General features: G+C 41.1%; 1 protein-coding gene across 3 annotated transcripts in view; it reads left to right on the top strand.

Moving 5' to 3' along the window:
- Positions 1-13,535, top strand: part of loxl3b (lysyl oxidase-like 3b) — a 33,466-nt gene that overhangs the window by 8,815 nt on the left and 11,116 nt on the right. The window contains exons 5-10 of one of the 3 annotated variants that reach the window (XM_012855711.3): positions 390-455; positions 2,770-2,832; positions 5,252-5,459; positions 6,849-7,029; positions 10,608-10,762; positions 12,756-12,926. In XM_012855711.3, coding sequence (XP_012711165.2) covers positions 390-455; positions 2,770-2,832; positions 5,252-5,459; positions 6,849-7,029; positions 10,608-10,762; positions 12,756-12,926 — 844 coding nt within the window. The remainder of the gene's footprint in view (positions 1-389; positions 456-2,769; positions 2,833-5,251; positions 5,460-6,848; positions 7,030-10,607; positions 10,763-12,755; positions 12,927-13,535) is intronic. The other 2 variants (XM_021312405.2, XM_012855713.3) reach the window with 2 other exon arrangements.

The raw sequence follows: 13,535 nt of genomic DNA, 5'->3' as shown, positions 1-13,535 counted from the left end.
TTCATTCACCCTCTGCAGATGGTTCACAGTAGCGTGAGGGGAAATTTGTGTTTTCTCTCAGGCATGTGTGAGGCTCTGGGGAGCAACCTCGGGTCGAGGATTCTGGTGTCTGGAGAAGGTCGAATGCTCTTAATGAGAACGGCCGGCTTAAAAACCCAAACAGAACAGTGAGAACGTACAGCTCTATAATTCTGATGCAGCGCCGATGACCTGGGCGCTGTAACGTGAGCCACTGGAGACCCGTGGAATGTCAAAAATGTTACTCACCACTAAACGTTGTAAGACAGAGGCAGTCTGTGTAAGAAGCATGCATCCAGCCAGTTAAAGTGAGTGTTTGCATGTAGTTTCTCTCCTGTATGTGATGGAATCTGACTGTCTCACTCTTACAGACATCTAAAAAAGCGAGCTGCTGAGAAGGCCTCCAGCCCAAAGGTTAATGTTTCAGCTGGCGGAAGGTACACTGTTGCAGGAAAACCCACTCCAGTCTCGGCTCTCTAGCCTGCGGTTTATGGCAGTGGGTTTCCTGTTGGCTCAGAAGATAGACATTTAGCTGTAGATAGTAGTCATTTGGTTCTGCTTTGTGCTTGTTGAAACTTCCCATACAGGGAGACTTTTCTGTTACCCTGTGCGGGAATACTTCATTATGTTTCTTTTTTTCTCACACCGTTGCACAGATAGGGGACCCCCATCTTTCCAAGATGTAACACTTCAATTTTCCAACCTCAACTATTTCTGCTTTAAACTTGTTTCATTACAATTTTTAAATACAACCAAAAAGAAAGGAGTTTTCCAACTTTTCTGTCACCTATTTTTGGGGGGTTGTGTAGATGACAGTGCTTGTCTGTGCAGTGCCTGTAAACTGGCATGTAATTCCACTTATTAGTGCTTTTTAGCTCTTGTGGAAGCTGGAGATGCCTTTCATCCTGCTTTGGTGAAGAGGTGCTGGGTTCTTGCGACTAAATTACTTGCAGGCCTTTGGGTCAAGGGTCACAATGACGAGAGCCCCATCTGGTAGAATCTGCAAATAATTTGCTGTGTTTGTTTGAAACCACCTAGATTTCCCCACCAGTTAAGCTTGACTGTGAGCCTCAGGAGATGAGACAAATATGGAGATTAGTAAAAGTCTTAACGCTTGTTCGCTTTAATAAAAGGGTTGAATCTGACAACAAAAAAATAGTTGAAACTGAAAAAAAGATTTCAATTTGGCCAATCTTAAAAACAATCTGAAAACATAAAATCTGAACCCGGAACCAAGAAATATACCAATAAAAGTGAACTTCTAAAGCTAAACTGAATTAAATCTTTATCCAAATTTTCCCTCTTGTTATTTAACGTGCATTGTTTTGGTTTTCAATGTTCAGGATCAAGACTTGACAACACTCAGTTTGAACATTAATTTCTTCTCAGAACCAAACATCATCACTTTTATTAGGCTTCATACTTTGTGGGAGCAGAAAACAATTCTTTAAAGAGATAGAAATCACTAAGTACCATTATGCGCAGGAGATATAGTGATATTAGATCATAAAGTTTCAAAACATGTAGATTATCTGCTTTCTTCTTTCATTTCCTTTAGCTTTATAAACTAGCTATTAGGTAGCACTACTCCACATGAGCTTTTTAATTAAAATAAAGCTTTTGGTTAAAGAGGCTGAGTGGGTTTTTTTAGTCAAAGAACATATTCATTAAAGGTCAGTTGTGATAGCTGTGTAAACTACTGAAAATCTGTTTAGAAATTGTTATTTCAGTGTTCCCCACCCCCTTTTTTCTTTTATCTTTACAGATTAATCTGTTTTTTTCCTGTATCAAGTGAAAAAAAAAACATACATCTCTCCATGCTCACATACTCACAACTGAGGCTATTTTAGAGACAATAATTAAGCTAACAGTCAAATTTTATGACTGTAGGAGGACACCAGAATCCCTGAAGAGCCAATTCAAACAGTTGTAACTAATTCCTTTCAACGGGATGTATCAACAAGTTAAGAAATATTGCAATTAAACGATGAGTCGACTGAATGTATTTAGCACTTTTCTAGTCATGCTGACCACTCAAAGTGCCACTTTGCAGATTCTACTTGATTTAGCTCTTGTCCAGATTAAAATGTGCGATCCAGGGTTTATTAAGAGCCAGGGCACTATTATTAATGCCTTGCCCAAAGACAGTCGAGGAACCTGACAGCACAGCATGTTGTTATTCAGCACGGTATCATCGTCCTTTTGCTGATGAACGTACTGGAGCGTAACACATGCTCTTTCATGTAGCACCAAACAGTAGCATGAAAAGTCATTAAAATGTCAAATGTTGGCGCTCTCTGTTCACATTGGCATTGTAGTGTGGCAACATTCAGAATAGTTTACTTTGTACTCACTGCCTGTCACTCATCATCCTGGTTGGTACCAAAGCTATAGTATATGGACTTCCCATAAATCAGTTCTTCGACTGACTTATGGTGACATAAACTGCCAGAATAGCACATAAGTAAAAAAGATGTTCATATACTTTTCTTTGGCTGTGGTTGTTGGTGTCTATCAGATTGTCGTGTCTAGTTCAACTTACCTGTATGTACTTTCTTTGTAAATAACTAAAAAACTGGGACGTAAGATGCTTAAGAGCTTTGTTGAATGTGAAACATCTTTTTGAAAGTAACTTAACCACTGTTTGAAGTAACCTGCTTCATGTTAATTATGTTGCTATGATTTATTTGTCCCTGTGCTGGCTCTCTTTCCCTTCCCGACTGTGTAGTCTCATCCGTTTTTACCTTGCAGGCAACCATCCAAAGCTAAAGCTAAAGCTAACGCTAAGTCTAAGCAGAGCAACTCTCACAAAAGGTAATCTAAGGAGAAAGAATTCATTTGATAGCTAAATGGTGCCTAAATATCTTATTTTGCCTTACAAACGTAATTGTGCCCTGACTTTATCAGTGTTTCATTACATGAAATACAACCACAAACTACAATGTATTTTATTGGGATTTGATGTGGTAGATCAGTATGTTGTATCCCATAATTGTGAAGTGGAAGAAAAATGAAACATGGTTTTAAAAGTCTTGCTTAAAAAAAATAATAGAATTTGTCAAGTTTGCCATGTTTGTCTGTTTTGGCACCTTTACTCTGGAACAACACGATAAAATTCAGCGATCTTCTTAAACACGGCTCACTACGATCATGGCAGCATCACGTTGTGGGAAGGGCGGTCTTCAGCAGGAACAGGAATGCTGATCAGATTCGACTGGAAATGGATGGATCTAAATACAGGGTAGCTGTGGAAGAAAACCTGTTAGAGTATTCAAAAGACGTCAAACTGTGGCGGAGCTTCAGAAACAATAAAACAATGGCGCTTAAGATTCAACCAGAGCTACAGATGAAAGTATACCCATGTGTTAGTACGGCCCAGTCAAAGTCCAGACCTGAATCTAATTGATCTGTGGCAAAATTTGAAAGCAGATGTTCACAAAGTTCTCCGTTCAGTTTGACACAGAATGAGCTGACTTGAAAAGTAAAATGCACAAAACGTAAAGCTGGAACAGTTCTACCTCAAAAGTATTGCACCTGTAATCGTATGAAAAGGTGGTTCTACAAAGTAAGACTCAGAGGGTGGAGAATACAAATGCACATCACAATTTAGGTTTGTAATGATAAAAAAAAATTGAAAACTGTACCTCCTGTTGCTTCTGCTTCACAATTGTGCCTTATTTTTCACTGAGGTTCCTGGTTGTAAAGAAACAGAATGTGTCCAACGATAGAAAACAGGAACTCTGCTGCAGGTTAATGTATAATTACGCTGGTTTCACAAACTCCAAGTACATAAATAAGCATGAACAACTCATTTAAACAGGTAAAGTCAAGATAAAAAATGTATATTGGTCAAATAATGCAACTTTAAAATTATGTTCACGATACTGTATGGGGAGGGCAGATATCTATTTCACATCTGAATAAAAGCTATATTAATAAACACAAGTTGGTCTTAGTGTTATGGCGAGCAAAGGGAAAGATGGAATTGGTACCATGCTCACAGCCAAAACAAAAGATGGGATTATGGGTAGGACAGTCATTGCTAGGGCCCACCTCTGATTGGTTATCAATGCCAACAACTGAGTTGCCAACAACTGAGGTGAACAAAGATGTCATGTGGTTTTTCATACAGAACATAGAAGTCTTGCATAAAATAAAGTAACTCTATATGAATAGGTCAACAATAACAAAGTAAAAAAACAATCAATAAGTGTGTAGCAAGCCTATTGTTAGCAATAAGACAACATGCCAAAAGAAGCAGGAGTCTGAATGACAGATGCCTTTAGTGCAGCATCCTCAGACTAATATAACACATTTTTTTAGATTAATATTAGTCTCTTTTTCAGTGACACCATAAGACATCTCCAATGTGCTTTTAGCAAGTCTTAGACTTACTCTTACTGCTGAGCATTGTCTGGCTCTGAGTATGAGATTATTACAGCAGAAATATTCCCTTGTTCCTTGTATTTAAGAAAATTTGAACTTGAGTATGTGCTAACATGGGACAATAAATGTTTCAGACTTACATTCAGAACCAAACTAGTTGTTTTCTCCAAACTGAGATCATCAGAGAACCTTGCTTGCCATACAAAGCAACCATGATAATCTTTTAAAATGTATATCAATTACAAAATCCATTCAAGCAGCACTCTTCTGTACCAGATTTATTTTTGTCCTGAATGTCAATGGACTTAGATTTTTGTTATTGCTTACCAAAAAGAACCTGAAACCGAAACAGCTATACAGATAAAAAAAAAATTGTAAAAGCAAGGAGTTTCTTTTATTTTGATTCTTTTAGCCTAGTTATGCTTAGCATGTGAAACGTGTTTTCCAGTGAAACTTAAAACCGGGCTCTGTCCAAATTCCAGGAATATAATGGGAAGTCTTCTTTTATTAGTAAGTTTGCAATTGATAGTTGGATTTTTTTTTCTTCCAAAGATCCTAAATTATTTTGTATGTTTGTGTATTATATTACAAAGAGAAATGTATTGTGATTACTTGTTGGGGAAACTACTTATTGTATCCTGCTTATATGTTTAAATATTTTGGTTCATTTTTGTGCATTCACTCATTTGTGGGAAAATATTTTAATGCCTGACATAAATGGCGCCATTTTTTTTCTAGCTGGTGTAAATACAACCAAGTCTTTCCACTGGGTAAGCGATCGACTCACCGCTGTCCCTTCACCCCCCCCCCCCCCCCCCCCCCCCCCCTCTCTCTGCTCCCCCCTCAGGTTGTACTTGGAGCGCCAGAAGAACTTCTACCTCATCCACTCTGTGGCGTGCACGGGCACAGAGGTCCACCTGGCAGCCTGCCCGCTAGAGTTCAGCAAGCCAAACGCCACGTCGGCCTGCGCGGGTGGCATGCCGGCCGTCGTCAGCTGCATGCCCGGCCCGCCGTTCATGCAAAACAGCGGTTTGAAAAAGAAAGTTAAAATCTCGGTAAAGTAATCTTCAGGAAAAGAAGCCGGCTAAATGAAAGAGTTTAGTATGTAGCATTATATTGAACGAGCGTATAAATACAGCACCTTGCAAAGGTGTTCACGCTTGAGCTTTTTAACATTTTTCTCTCCTCACGACCACAAACTTACATACATTTTGCTGGGATTGTGGACCAAGATGCTCTGATCAGATGTGACCAGAATTTACGGGAGTGGCAAAAAACTGACACCACACATGACGCTTGATTTACCACACATACATAATGCAACATGGTGGTGGCAGCGTCATGCCGTGGGGATGCTTTTCTTCAAAGCTGATGGGGAAATAAAAAAATGCCACATTAACAGAAGAAAGGGACTGCAAAAGACCTGAAACCGGGGGCAGAGGTTGACGTTTCAGTGAGACAATAACCCTAAACATGCTGCCAGAGATACAACGGATTCCCTTTAGAGCAGGGGTGTCAAACATACGGCCCGTGGGCCGGATCCGGCCCGCCGAAAAATTTAGTCCGGCCCTGTGGCTTTATCATTATAAAATTTTTTTTTTTTTTTTTTTTTCCAGTGTCCTGTCTGGCAATGTGGCAATAAGATGCCACAAAGAGCTCATCAGATTTGACTTTCACAAGTGGACAAGATAAAAGGAAGAGAATGATAAAACAATTATTGAAAAAAACATGTACTTCGTTTAATTGAAAATATGCAGTTCCTATATTGTCCACGAGGGGCGCTGTGTTTTAATCAGCAGATGGTAGCACTGAGCTTCAGATGTGGAAAATTGATTTTAAATCATTTCTTAATTTTTATCTGTTTGATGTATTTTGTAATGCAGGACAGTGTTTTAAGTTCCAAAAAATGTGAATAAATGTTTTTCAACATTGTATAATCACTGTGATCAGTTCTTATGCATAATGCACTTAAGTAAATGTTTAACTGTGTAAAAGTATTGTTGAAATTGCACATACTTTTCTTAAAAACGCTGAGGTTATTCATAATATATTGTGTAAAAGTGAAATTCATTTAATATAAAAATCAACAACAAGTCCACTCTTATTAGTTCTATGTAATATTGCAATGAGTTTACTCGTGTGGCCCTCTTGAGATCAGATGTAGCTGTATGCGGCCCCTAAACCAAAATGAGTTTCACATCCCTGCTTTAAGGTCACAGTCATGCCTTTCGGCTGATCGCATAAAATCCCAACACAACACATTGAAGTTTTAAGGTTGTGTGGGGACAAAAAAGTCAAAAAGTTCAGGAACATGAATGCTTTGGCGAGGAGCTGTTGCTGGACAACGATGCTGTTTAACCTAGAGCATTACGATCTGCCAGACTGCTTACCGTCGAGGCCTGGTTCTCACAGACCAACGTGGAAACGTGTCTCCTGCATTTCAGAGCAACGTGAGGCTGAAGGGAGGCGCCAGGCTGGGAGAAGGCCGGGTGGAGGTGCTGAAAGACAACGAGTGGGGGACCGTGTGCGACGACCGCTGGAGCCTGCTGTCGGCCAGCGTGGTTTGCAGGGAGCTGGGCTTCGGCAGCGCAAAGGAAGCTCTCACCGGCGCCCGCGTGGGACAAGGTGAGCACTGATAAGCTAAACATCTGGAACACATGGAGTCGGCAATTTCTATGAGCTTTGGTCATAGAAATATTTACCGCTACGTTATGAAGCACTGTGGTTTTACTTGTACTCATTTCAATAACTTCTTTGCATTATTAATGGCTTAAACCATGCATTGTAATAATTTTAGAGGCTACAGGATGCGTAAAAGTGTTAAACCTGCAGGTAAACCTAATAGACCTGCAGTGTAAATAACCATTTACCATTAGCCGCTAGTCTGGGGACCCATGTTTGCCTTTTCACCATGCACAGCGAGCAGGATGTTAGAAGAGGTATAAAAAGATCTCCAGACAGCGCAGCGGCATGATGGGGGTCACCACGTCTGAATAGCAACCACGGGACTCTATCTGCTGCCCACCAGGTCTCCCAGTTTGGGGATGATGGCAGGAAAAGACATCACAAACACAGATGTGAAGTTCACTAAACTCTACGGATCATTCCAGGCTCACGTCAGTGATATCGAACTTCCTCACAAATCCCTCCTTAAGCTTCAGCGCCAGGCTTCCGAGTTAAATCAAGAACAGATTTCTGCACACATTCAAAGCCATTCTCAACCTCAGCCCTCCTTATCTGTTGGGGCCTCTGCAAATTGCCACCCCGTCCCGCATCCTTAGGTCATCCTCTCCTCTCCACCTCACCGTACCACCCAGCCGTCTCAGCACCATGGGGAGTAAAGCATTCATGGAACTATGGAAGCCCTACCTGCCAGACGTCTGTAATATCAACCCTCCCCCTCTATTTAAATCAAGACTCAAAACTCCTTTAAGAAATACTCTCTGTAATTAAACTGTTGTTTTATACCATGTCTTTTAGTGACCTGAAAGGTGCTTTTAAATTAAATGTATTAATTTACTAAAACTCTTTGCTTTGCTCAGATTCAGTACAATTCACTTGCATTGCAAATAGAAAAACACGTTTTACTACCAAAGGGACATTTCATGTTGTGGTCACTGACTTTATGTTTCTTCAATGAGTCAATATAAGTGTAAATGGACCTCAAGCAACGCCAATTCTGTGTCTCTCCTCTCTTCCTTCATACTCCGGGACCTTGATTTACAAATGAAATGCTGAATTTACTTTCATCTGAAAACAGGACATTTAGTCATTGAGCAACAGTCCAGTTCCTTTTCTCCGTAGCCCAGGTAAGATGCCTGTAACCCATGAGTAGGATTCATCTGTGGCTCTTGATGCACCGACTCCAGCAGCAGACCACTCCCTGTGAAGCTCCCCAAAAAGTCTTAAATGGATTTTCCTGGACAATCCTCAAAAGGCTGCGGTTTTCCCAGTTGCTGGTGCAGCCATCCATTCAAAATCCCACACAAAACTGATTTGCGTGTAAATTAACAAATAATTACTAGTATAAAATCAATTGTTTGTCATGCCCGTCTCAGACCCCAGGCTGAAATCCTACAGAAAAACCTGCTGGGTGAGCATAAGACAGGAGTGCATAAGGGAGGACCCAGGAGTCTGGATGAACTGGAGATTATGTAAAGATGAATGGTCAAAGATCTGCTTCTGCATGCAGCAAAATGTCTGCAAAATGAGATTAAACAAGGTAGCAACGGCAGGGGAGCCAATAAGCATGCTACCTTGATTTTGATAACATTATTTTCTTTCCATGAAAATAAATATGCTCAAATTACATATTTAGATTCATGCTATTGTTTTAACGCTGTTCCACCTCCTTACCTGGAGCACTGATGAAGGCGACTGCCACTGCAGCGCGTAGGAACTGTTCTACATCACCTCTCAGTGGAAACCTGCTCAAACAACAAAGTCTAGGGATGTTGCAGAGAATAACAGCAGGTTCTACAAATGGAAACGTGCACATCTCTCCTCCAAGATTTTCCTCGACAAGGCAGAGGTGTGGGGATTTTGGGGGAAGCGGGGACGGAAAATCCGTTAAGCCAGAAAAACAGGCGGTCTTTTCAGCAGTGCTTCTCGGGCCGTGCCAGGAAGTTTCTCTTCTCGTGTGTGCACGTTATAATGCGCGCCTCAGAGAAGGTTGGCTTATGAGATTCAGCGTGGTTCTGTTAGAGGAAGCGGCGTGGGCCCGGGCTGCGGTTAGACTGATGTCTGACCAACGGCTCCCTGAATGCGTCCCAAGAAACATCCACGGAAGTCCGAGGCAAGACATGCTGAAGGAAAGCCATTCATGGAAATCACAGAGCACACAGCGTTAAGCAACGCTAAATACCATGGCAAGAAAAGACCAACCGACGGCTAAGTCGGCGATGCTCACGTTAAAAGTCAAAGGTTTTCCTGGTAAATCCGACTAATCCGTTCATTTATTGAATGGATTAAATAAATCCTCCATGATCATCAAGGCCTCTTCTCTTGGTGCTTTTCTCGCTCGGCTTGTTGGTTTCAGTGGACAGCTACAACTTGTTAGGTTGGATCCCGTGCCATGTTCTTCCCATTTCAAGATCATGGATTAAGATAAGATAAGATAAGATAAGATAAGATAGGCTTTATTGATCTCACGTTGGAGAAATTCACATGTCACATCGGCTCAGTAATCAGTAATCAGAAGAAGGTGCCAAGTAGGACAAGGTGCATCACGTATATACAGTGTGTCCTCGTTATACCGTGGATCAAAAAGAAGTAGATAAGAAAATAAAAATACAAAATAGAAATAAGGCAGAGGATGTCTTATGTACATTCACGGTGACTTATATGCATGTGTATTGACATATATTCGGGTGTAATTAAACAGTGCTCCGTGAGGTCCTTATTAGACATAGACATAGACAGCTTTATTTGTCATTTTGTATGCACAAAGTGCGTCCAGAACGAAATTACGTTTGCATACAGCTTGAATAATCACAGTAAATCGCACTAATTTTCAGGATAAAGATGCAGCAGCAATTTATGTAAACAATTGAAATGTAAAACGATGTAAAACAATGTGACATAATGATAATCGTGTCATGTTTTGTAATATTTCCCATGACGCCGCATGCAGAATCAACCTCACGATGCTAAGAGGCAAGGATATTTATTAGCAATATTTACAAGAATAGAAAGTACAGCTGAGAGGACTTTCTGGATCCGAGGTTCTGAGGGTCTCTGCGAGGAGAGGAGCAGTTAGCAATGATGACGATGAGGGGATGAGCAGAGCCGAAGAAAGCGTTAATGAATGCATTCTCGAAGATTCAGGAGTAACCCTCTGGGGAGAGCAAGGAGGCAGGCACAGGGTTTGGCTCTACCAAAGAATCAATGAGTCGATGGGCAGAAGAAGAATAGCTGTCCTGGTGCAGTCTGCAGCAGACATCTATGCCCCCCCGTAAAGGATCCCCCGCACACAAACCCACGCTCACACAGACACATACACAAACCTGGATCATGGTATTATATGGTAATATTCTATAATCTAACCCCACTTTTAATATCTTCACAGCTTCTCCAAGGCAATGTGGGTTTTTTTTTTCCCCCTCTTAAAAAAACTTTAAATTTCCTCCTGCAACTACGTTTGCCTCTGCTCCATGAAACCCTTTGACGAGTTTGACCTCAGGGCTGTGCCTCCGTTTTTCCAGGAATGGGTCCAATCTACATGAACGAGGTGAAGTGCCTCGGAAACGAGAAGTCGATCTGGAACTGCCCGTTTAAAAACATCACATCAGAGGACTGTCAGCACGTGGAGGATGCCGCCGTTCGCTGCAACATCCCTTACATGGGCCTGGAGCACACGGTCAGACCTCAGCTCCTTACCCAAAGTGTCCACTTTAAACTGTTGCAATGCTTAATTTGACATTGTTGTCTTCTTTTTGTTTTATACTAACAAGGAAATTTTGACTTAGTGTGTTTTTCATACCAGGTTGTATTAGTTTCAGATTTTTACGTAGCTGTAGAAAAGGAAGGCATTTAAAATAGACGCCGTCTGCTCTGTTTAGTGCATTCATTTGTGTCTATTACAAGGTACATCTAAAAAAAAATTGGACAAAATTGGACGTGTGAAATAACATTGGCATGTCAAATTAAAACTCCTATATAGATTAATTACACATTGAGTAAAATATTTTGAGCCTTTATTTTGTTTTGTTATTTTGATGATTATGGCTTACAGATAATGAAAACCCAAATTCCAAAGTTCCAAAAAAAAAAAAAAAATAGAATGTTTTATAAGATCAATAAAAAGGATGTTTTAACACAAATGTCAGGCTTCTGAAAACTATAATGATTTCTATGCACACAATATTAGGTTGGAGCTGTTTTTGCATGGATTACTGCATCAATGCGGTGTGGCATGGAGGCGACCAGCCTCTGGTTCTGCTGAAGAAGCCCAGGTTGCTTTGATAGCAGGCTGCAGGTCTGGTGTCTCTCATCCTCCTGAAAACACTCCATAGATTTTCTGTGGACTTCAGATGAGTTCAGTTTGTAGGCCAGTCCAGCACAGTAACACCACGGTAGTTAAAGCAGCTTTTGGTACCTCTGGCAGTGTGGCCAGGCGCCAGGTCCTGCCGGAAAATAAAATCTGCATCTCCATAAAGTTTGCCTGCAGAAGGAAGCATGAAGTGCTCTAAAATTTCCTGCGCTGACTGGTTCAGAACACACAGCAGACCAGAACCAGCAGATTACAAATCAAACAACATGGACTCTATGCTTCACTTCTATTCAAGCCTCTGGGACCATAATGTCTAAATGAAACTTTACTTTTATCTGAAAAGAGGACTTTGGACTACTGAGCAACAATCCAGTTCTTTTTTTGTGCAGGATTCTACTGTCCATAGCGGCTCTTGTTACACTGACTCCAGCCTCGGTCCACTCCTTGTGAACCTCCCCCAAATTCTTAAATTAATTTTGCTAGCCAATCCTCTCAAGTCTGTGGTTATCCCAGTTGCTGCTGAACCTTTTCCTACCACACTTCTTCCTTCGACACAACTTTCGGTGTATATTTTTTGGCTCCAGTTTTCTGTGAGCCACCGCATTCTTCAGCAGCGACCCTTTGTAACTAACCCTCCTTGTGGAGGATGTCAATAACTGTCTTGTGGACATCTGTCAGCTCAACGATTTTTGCCTGCGATGGCGTTGCATTATGAGCCAAATTGTGAGACCGTTTAGAGGCTCGGTAAACCTTTGCAGGTGCCTGAGTTTATTAGCTGAGTCAAATGCGGCACAATGAGTCTCTATGAGTCTCAGTTTCTGAAGTCACAAAAAATATTGCACTTCTTCCACGATGTTCAATTTCTTTTAGATGTACCTGTACATGGATGTGCTCCTCTAACGCCTGTCTTTGGTTACAAAAATGCGATATGCAACGCTAACTGCTGGAGCAACACATCACATCTGTAGCTAACTAATATTTCTTCTTTACTGCTGTTAAATTATGTTTCTGGATAAACATAATTTAGGAAAGTGTTTTCTTAAAGGCTTTTTTTAAAATATAAAAGTACTTTATTTTTTTTATATGGAGCATGTGTGCTTGCACAGCTTCGTGTTTTTGAAATTCTTTTACCAGTTTAACGATGTCTCTAGTAGCTAAAAAAACACTCTGTATAAAAAAAATCTACCTTTAGACAATGAAACGATCAAAGCTCAATTCATCAGTAATAACTTGAAGCTTCTCTGCTATCTTAGACAAAAAAAACCGAGCTTCCGCTTGTTTCAGAAGGATTTCTGAAGAACCGGGCCCCTCTGTGTCTTCGCCCTGCTTTGTAGCTCCCTAACCCCTCGGTCTCACACAGATCCGAATAACAGGAGGACGAACTCGCTACGAAGGCCGCGTGGAGGTGCTGAGCTCTGACTCTAACGGGACGATGAGCTGGGGTCTGATCTGTGGTGAGACCTGGACCACGAAGGAAGCCATGGTGGCCTGCAGGCAGCTGGGTTTGGGCTACGCTAACCAGGGCCTGCAAGTAGGTTATTAACACTAGTAAAGGCAACTTGCTGCTGCAAAGCAAGGAACTGCATTCTTTGGGTATATATTGCATATGAAAAAATAACATAATATACTGTCAGGTACACCCAGTGTGAGGTTGACAGTTCTGCTTAGGAATCTGCTCAAGTGCTTTAAAATGTAATGCTGTGTTCCCCTTGGGGAACCAGTGTGAAACCAACATTTTTTTCACTAAGGGCAGAAATGGATGATGGATTTGGACATCTCTTTCTTTCAGGGTGGACCAATGATGCAACAAACAGCTTCAATAAATCTCAATAACAAGAATTAGCTCCAGTATTAGATGTTTGAATTTATTGCAGATTTTCTGTCATCTGTACTCGGTCAAAATGATTCATCCAGGCTGACATATCTAAACACAACCCCACAAAAATTTGGATAAATGTCCCTCAGCAGTTTTTTTTTTGTGAAACCACACACTTTTATTCACTCATAGTAGTATTAGTTTAAAGATGTATAAATAAAACAAACAAGCCCAGGTGCAGGCGATGTGTAGACGGCTCTAGGCAGGAGCACACAGGCAACACTGGGCAGACGCTCTGTTGCAGATCTAGGCAGCAGTGCTGGA

This window comes from Fundulus heteroclitus, chromosome 19 (genome assembly GCF_011125445.2).
Source record: "Fundulus heteroclitus isolate FHET01 chromosome 19, MU-UCD_Fhet_4.1, whole genome shotgun sequence".
Taxonomy (NCBI): domain Eukaryota; kingdom Metazoa; phylum Chordata; class Actinopteri; order Cyprinodontiformes; family Fundulidae; genus Fundulus; species Fundulus heteroclitus.
This window is presented reverse-complemented; position numbering and strand designations above follow the sequence as displayed.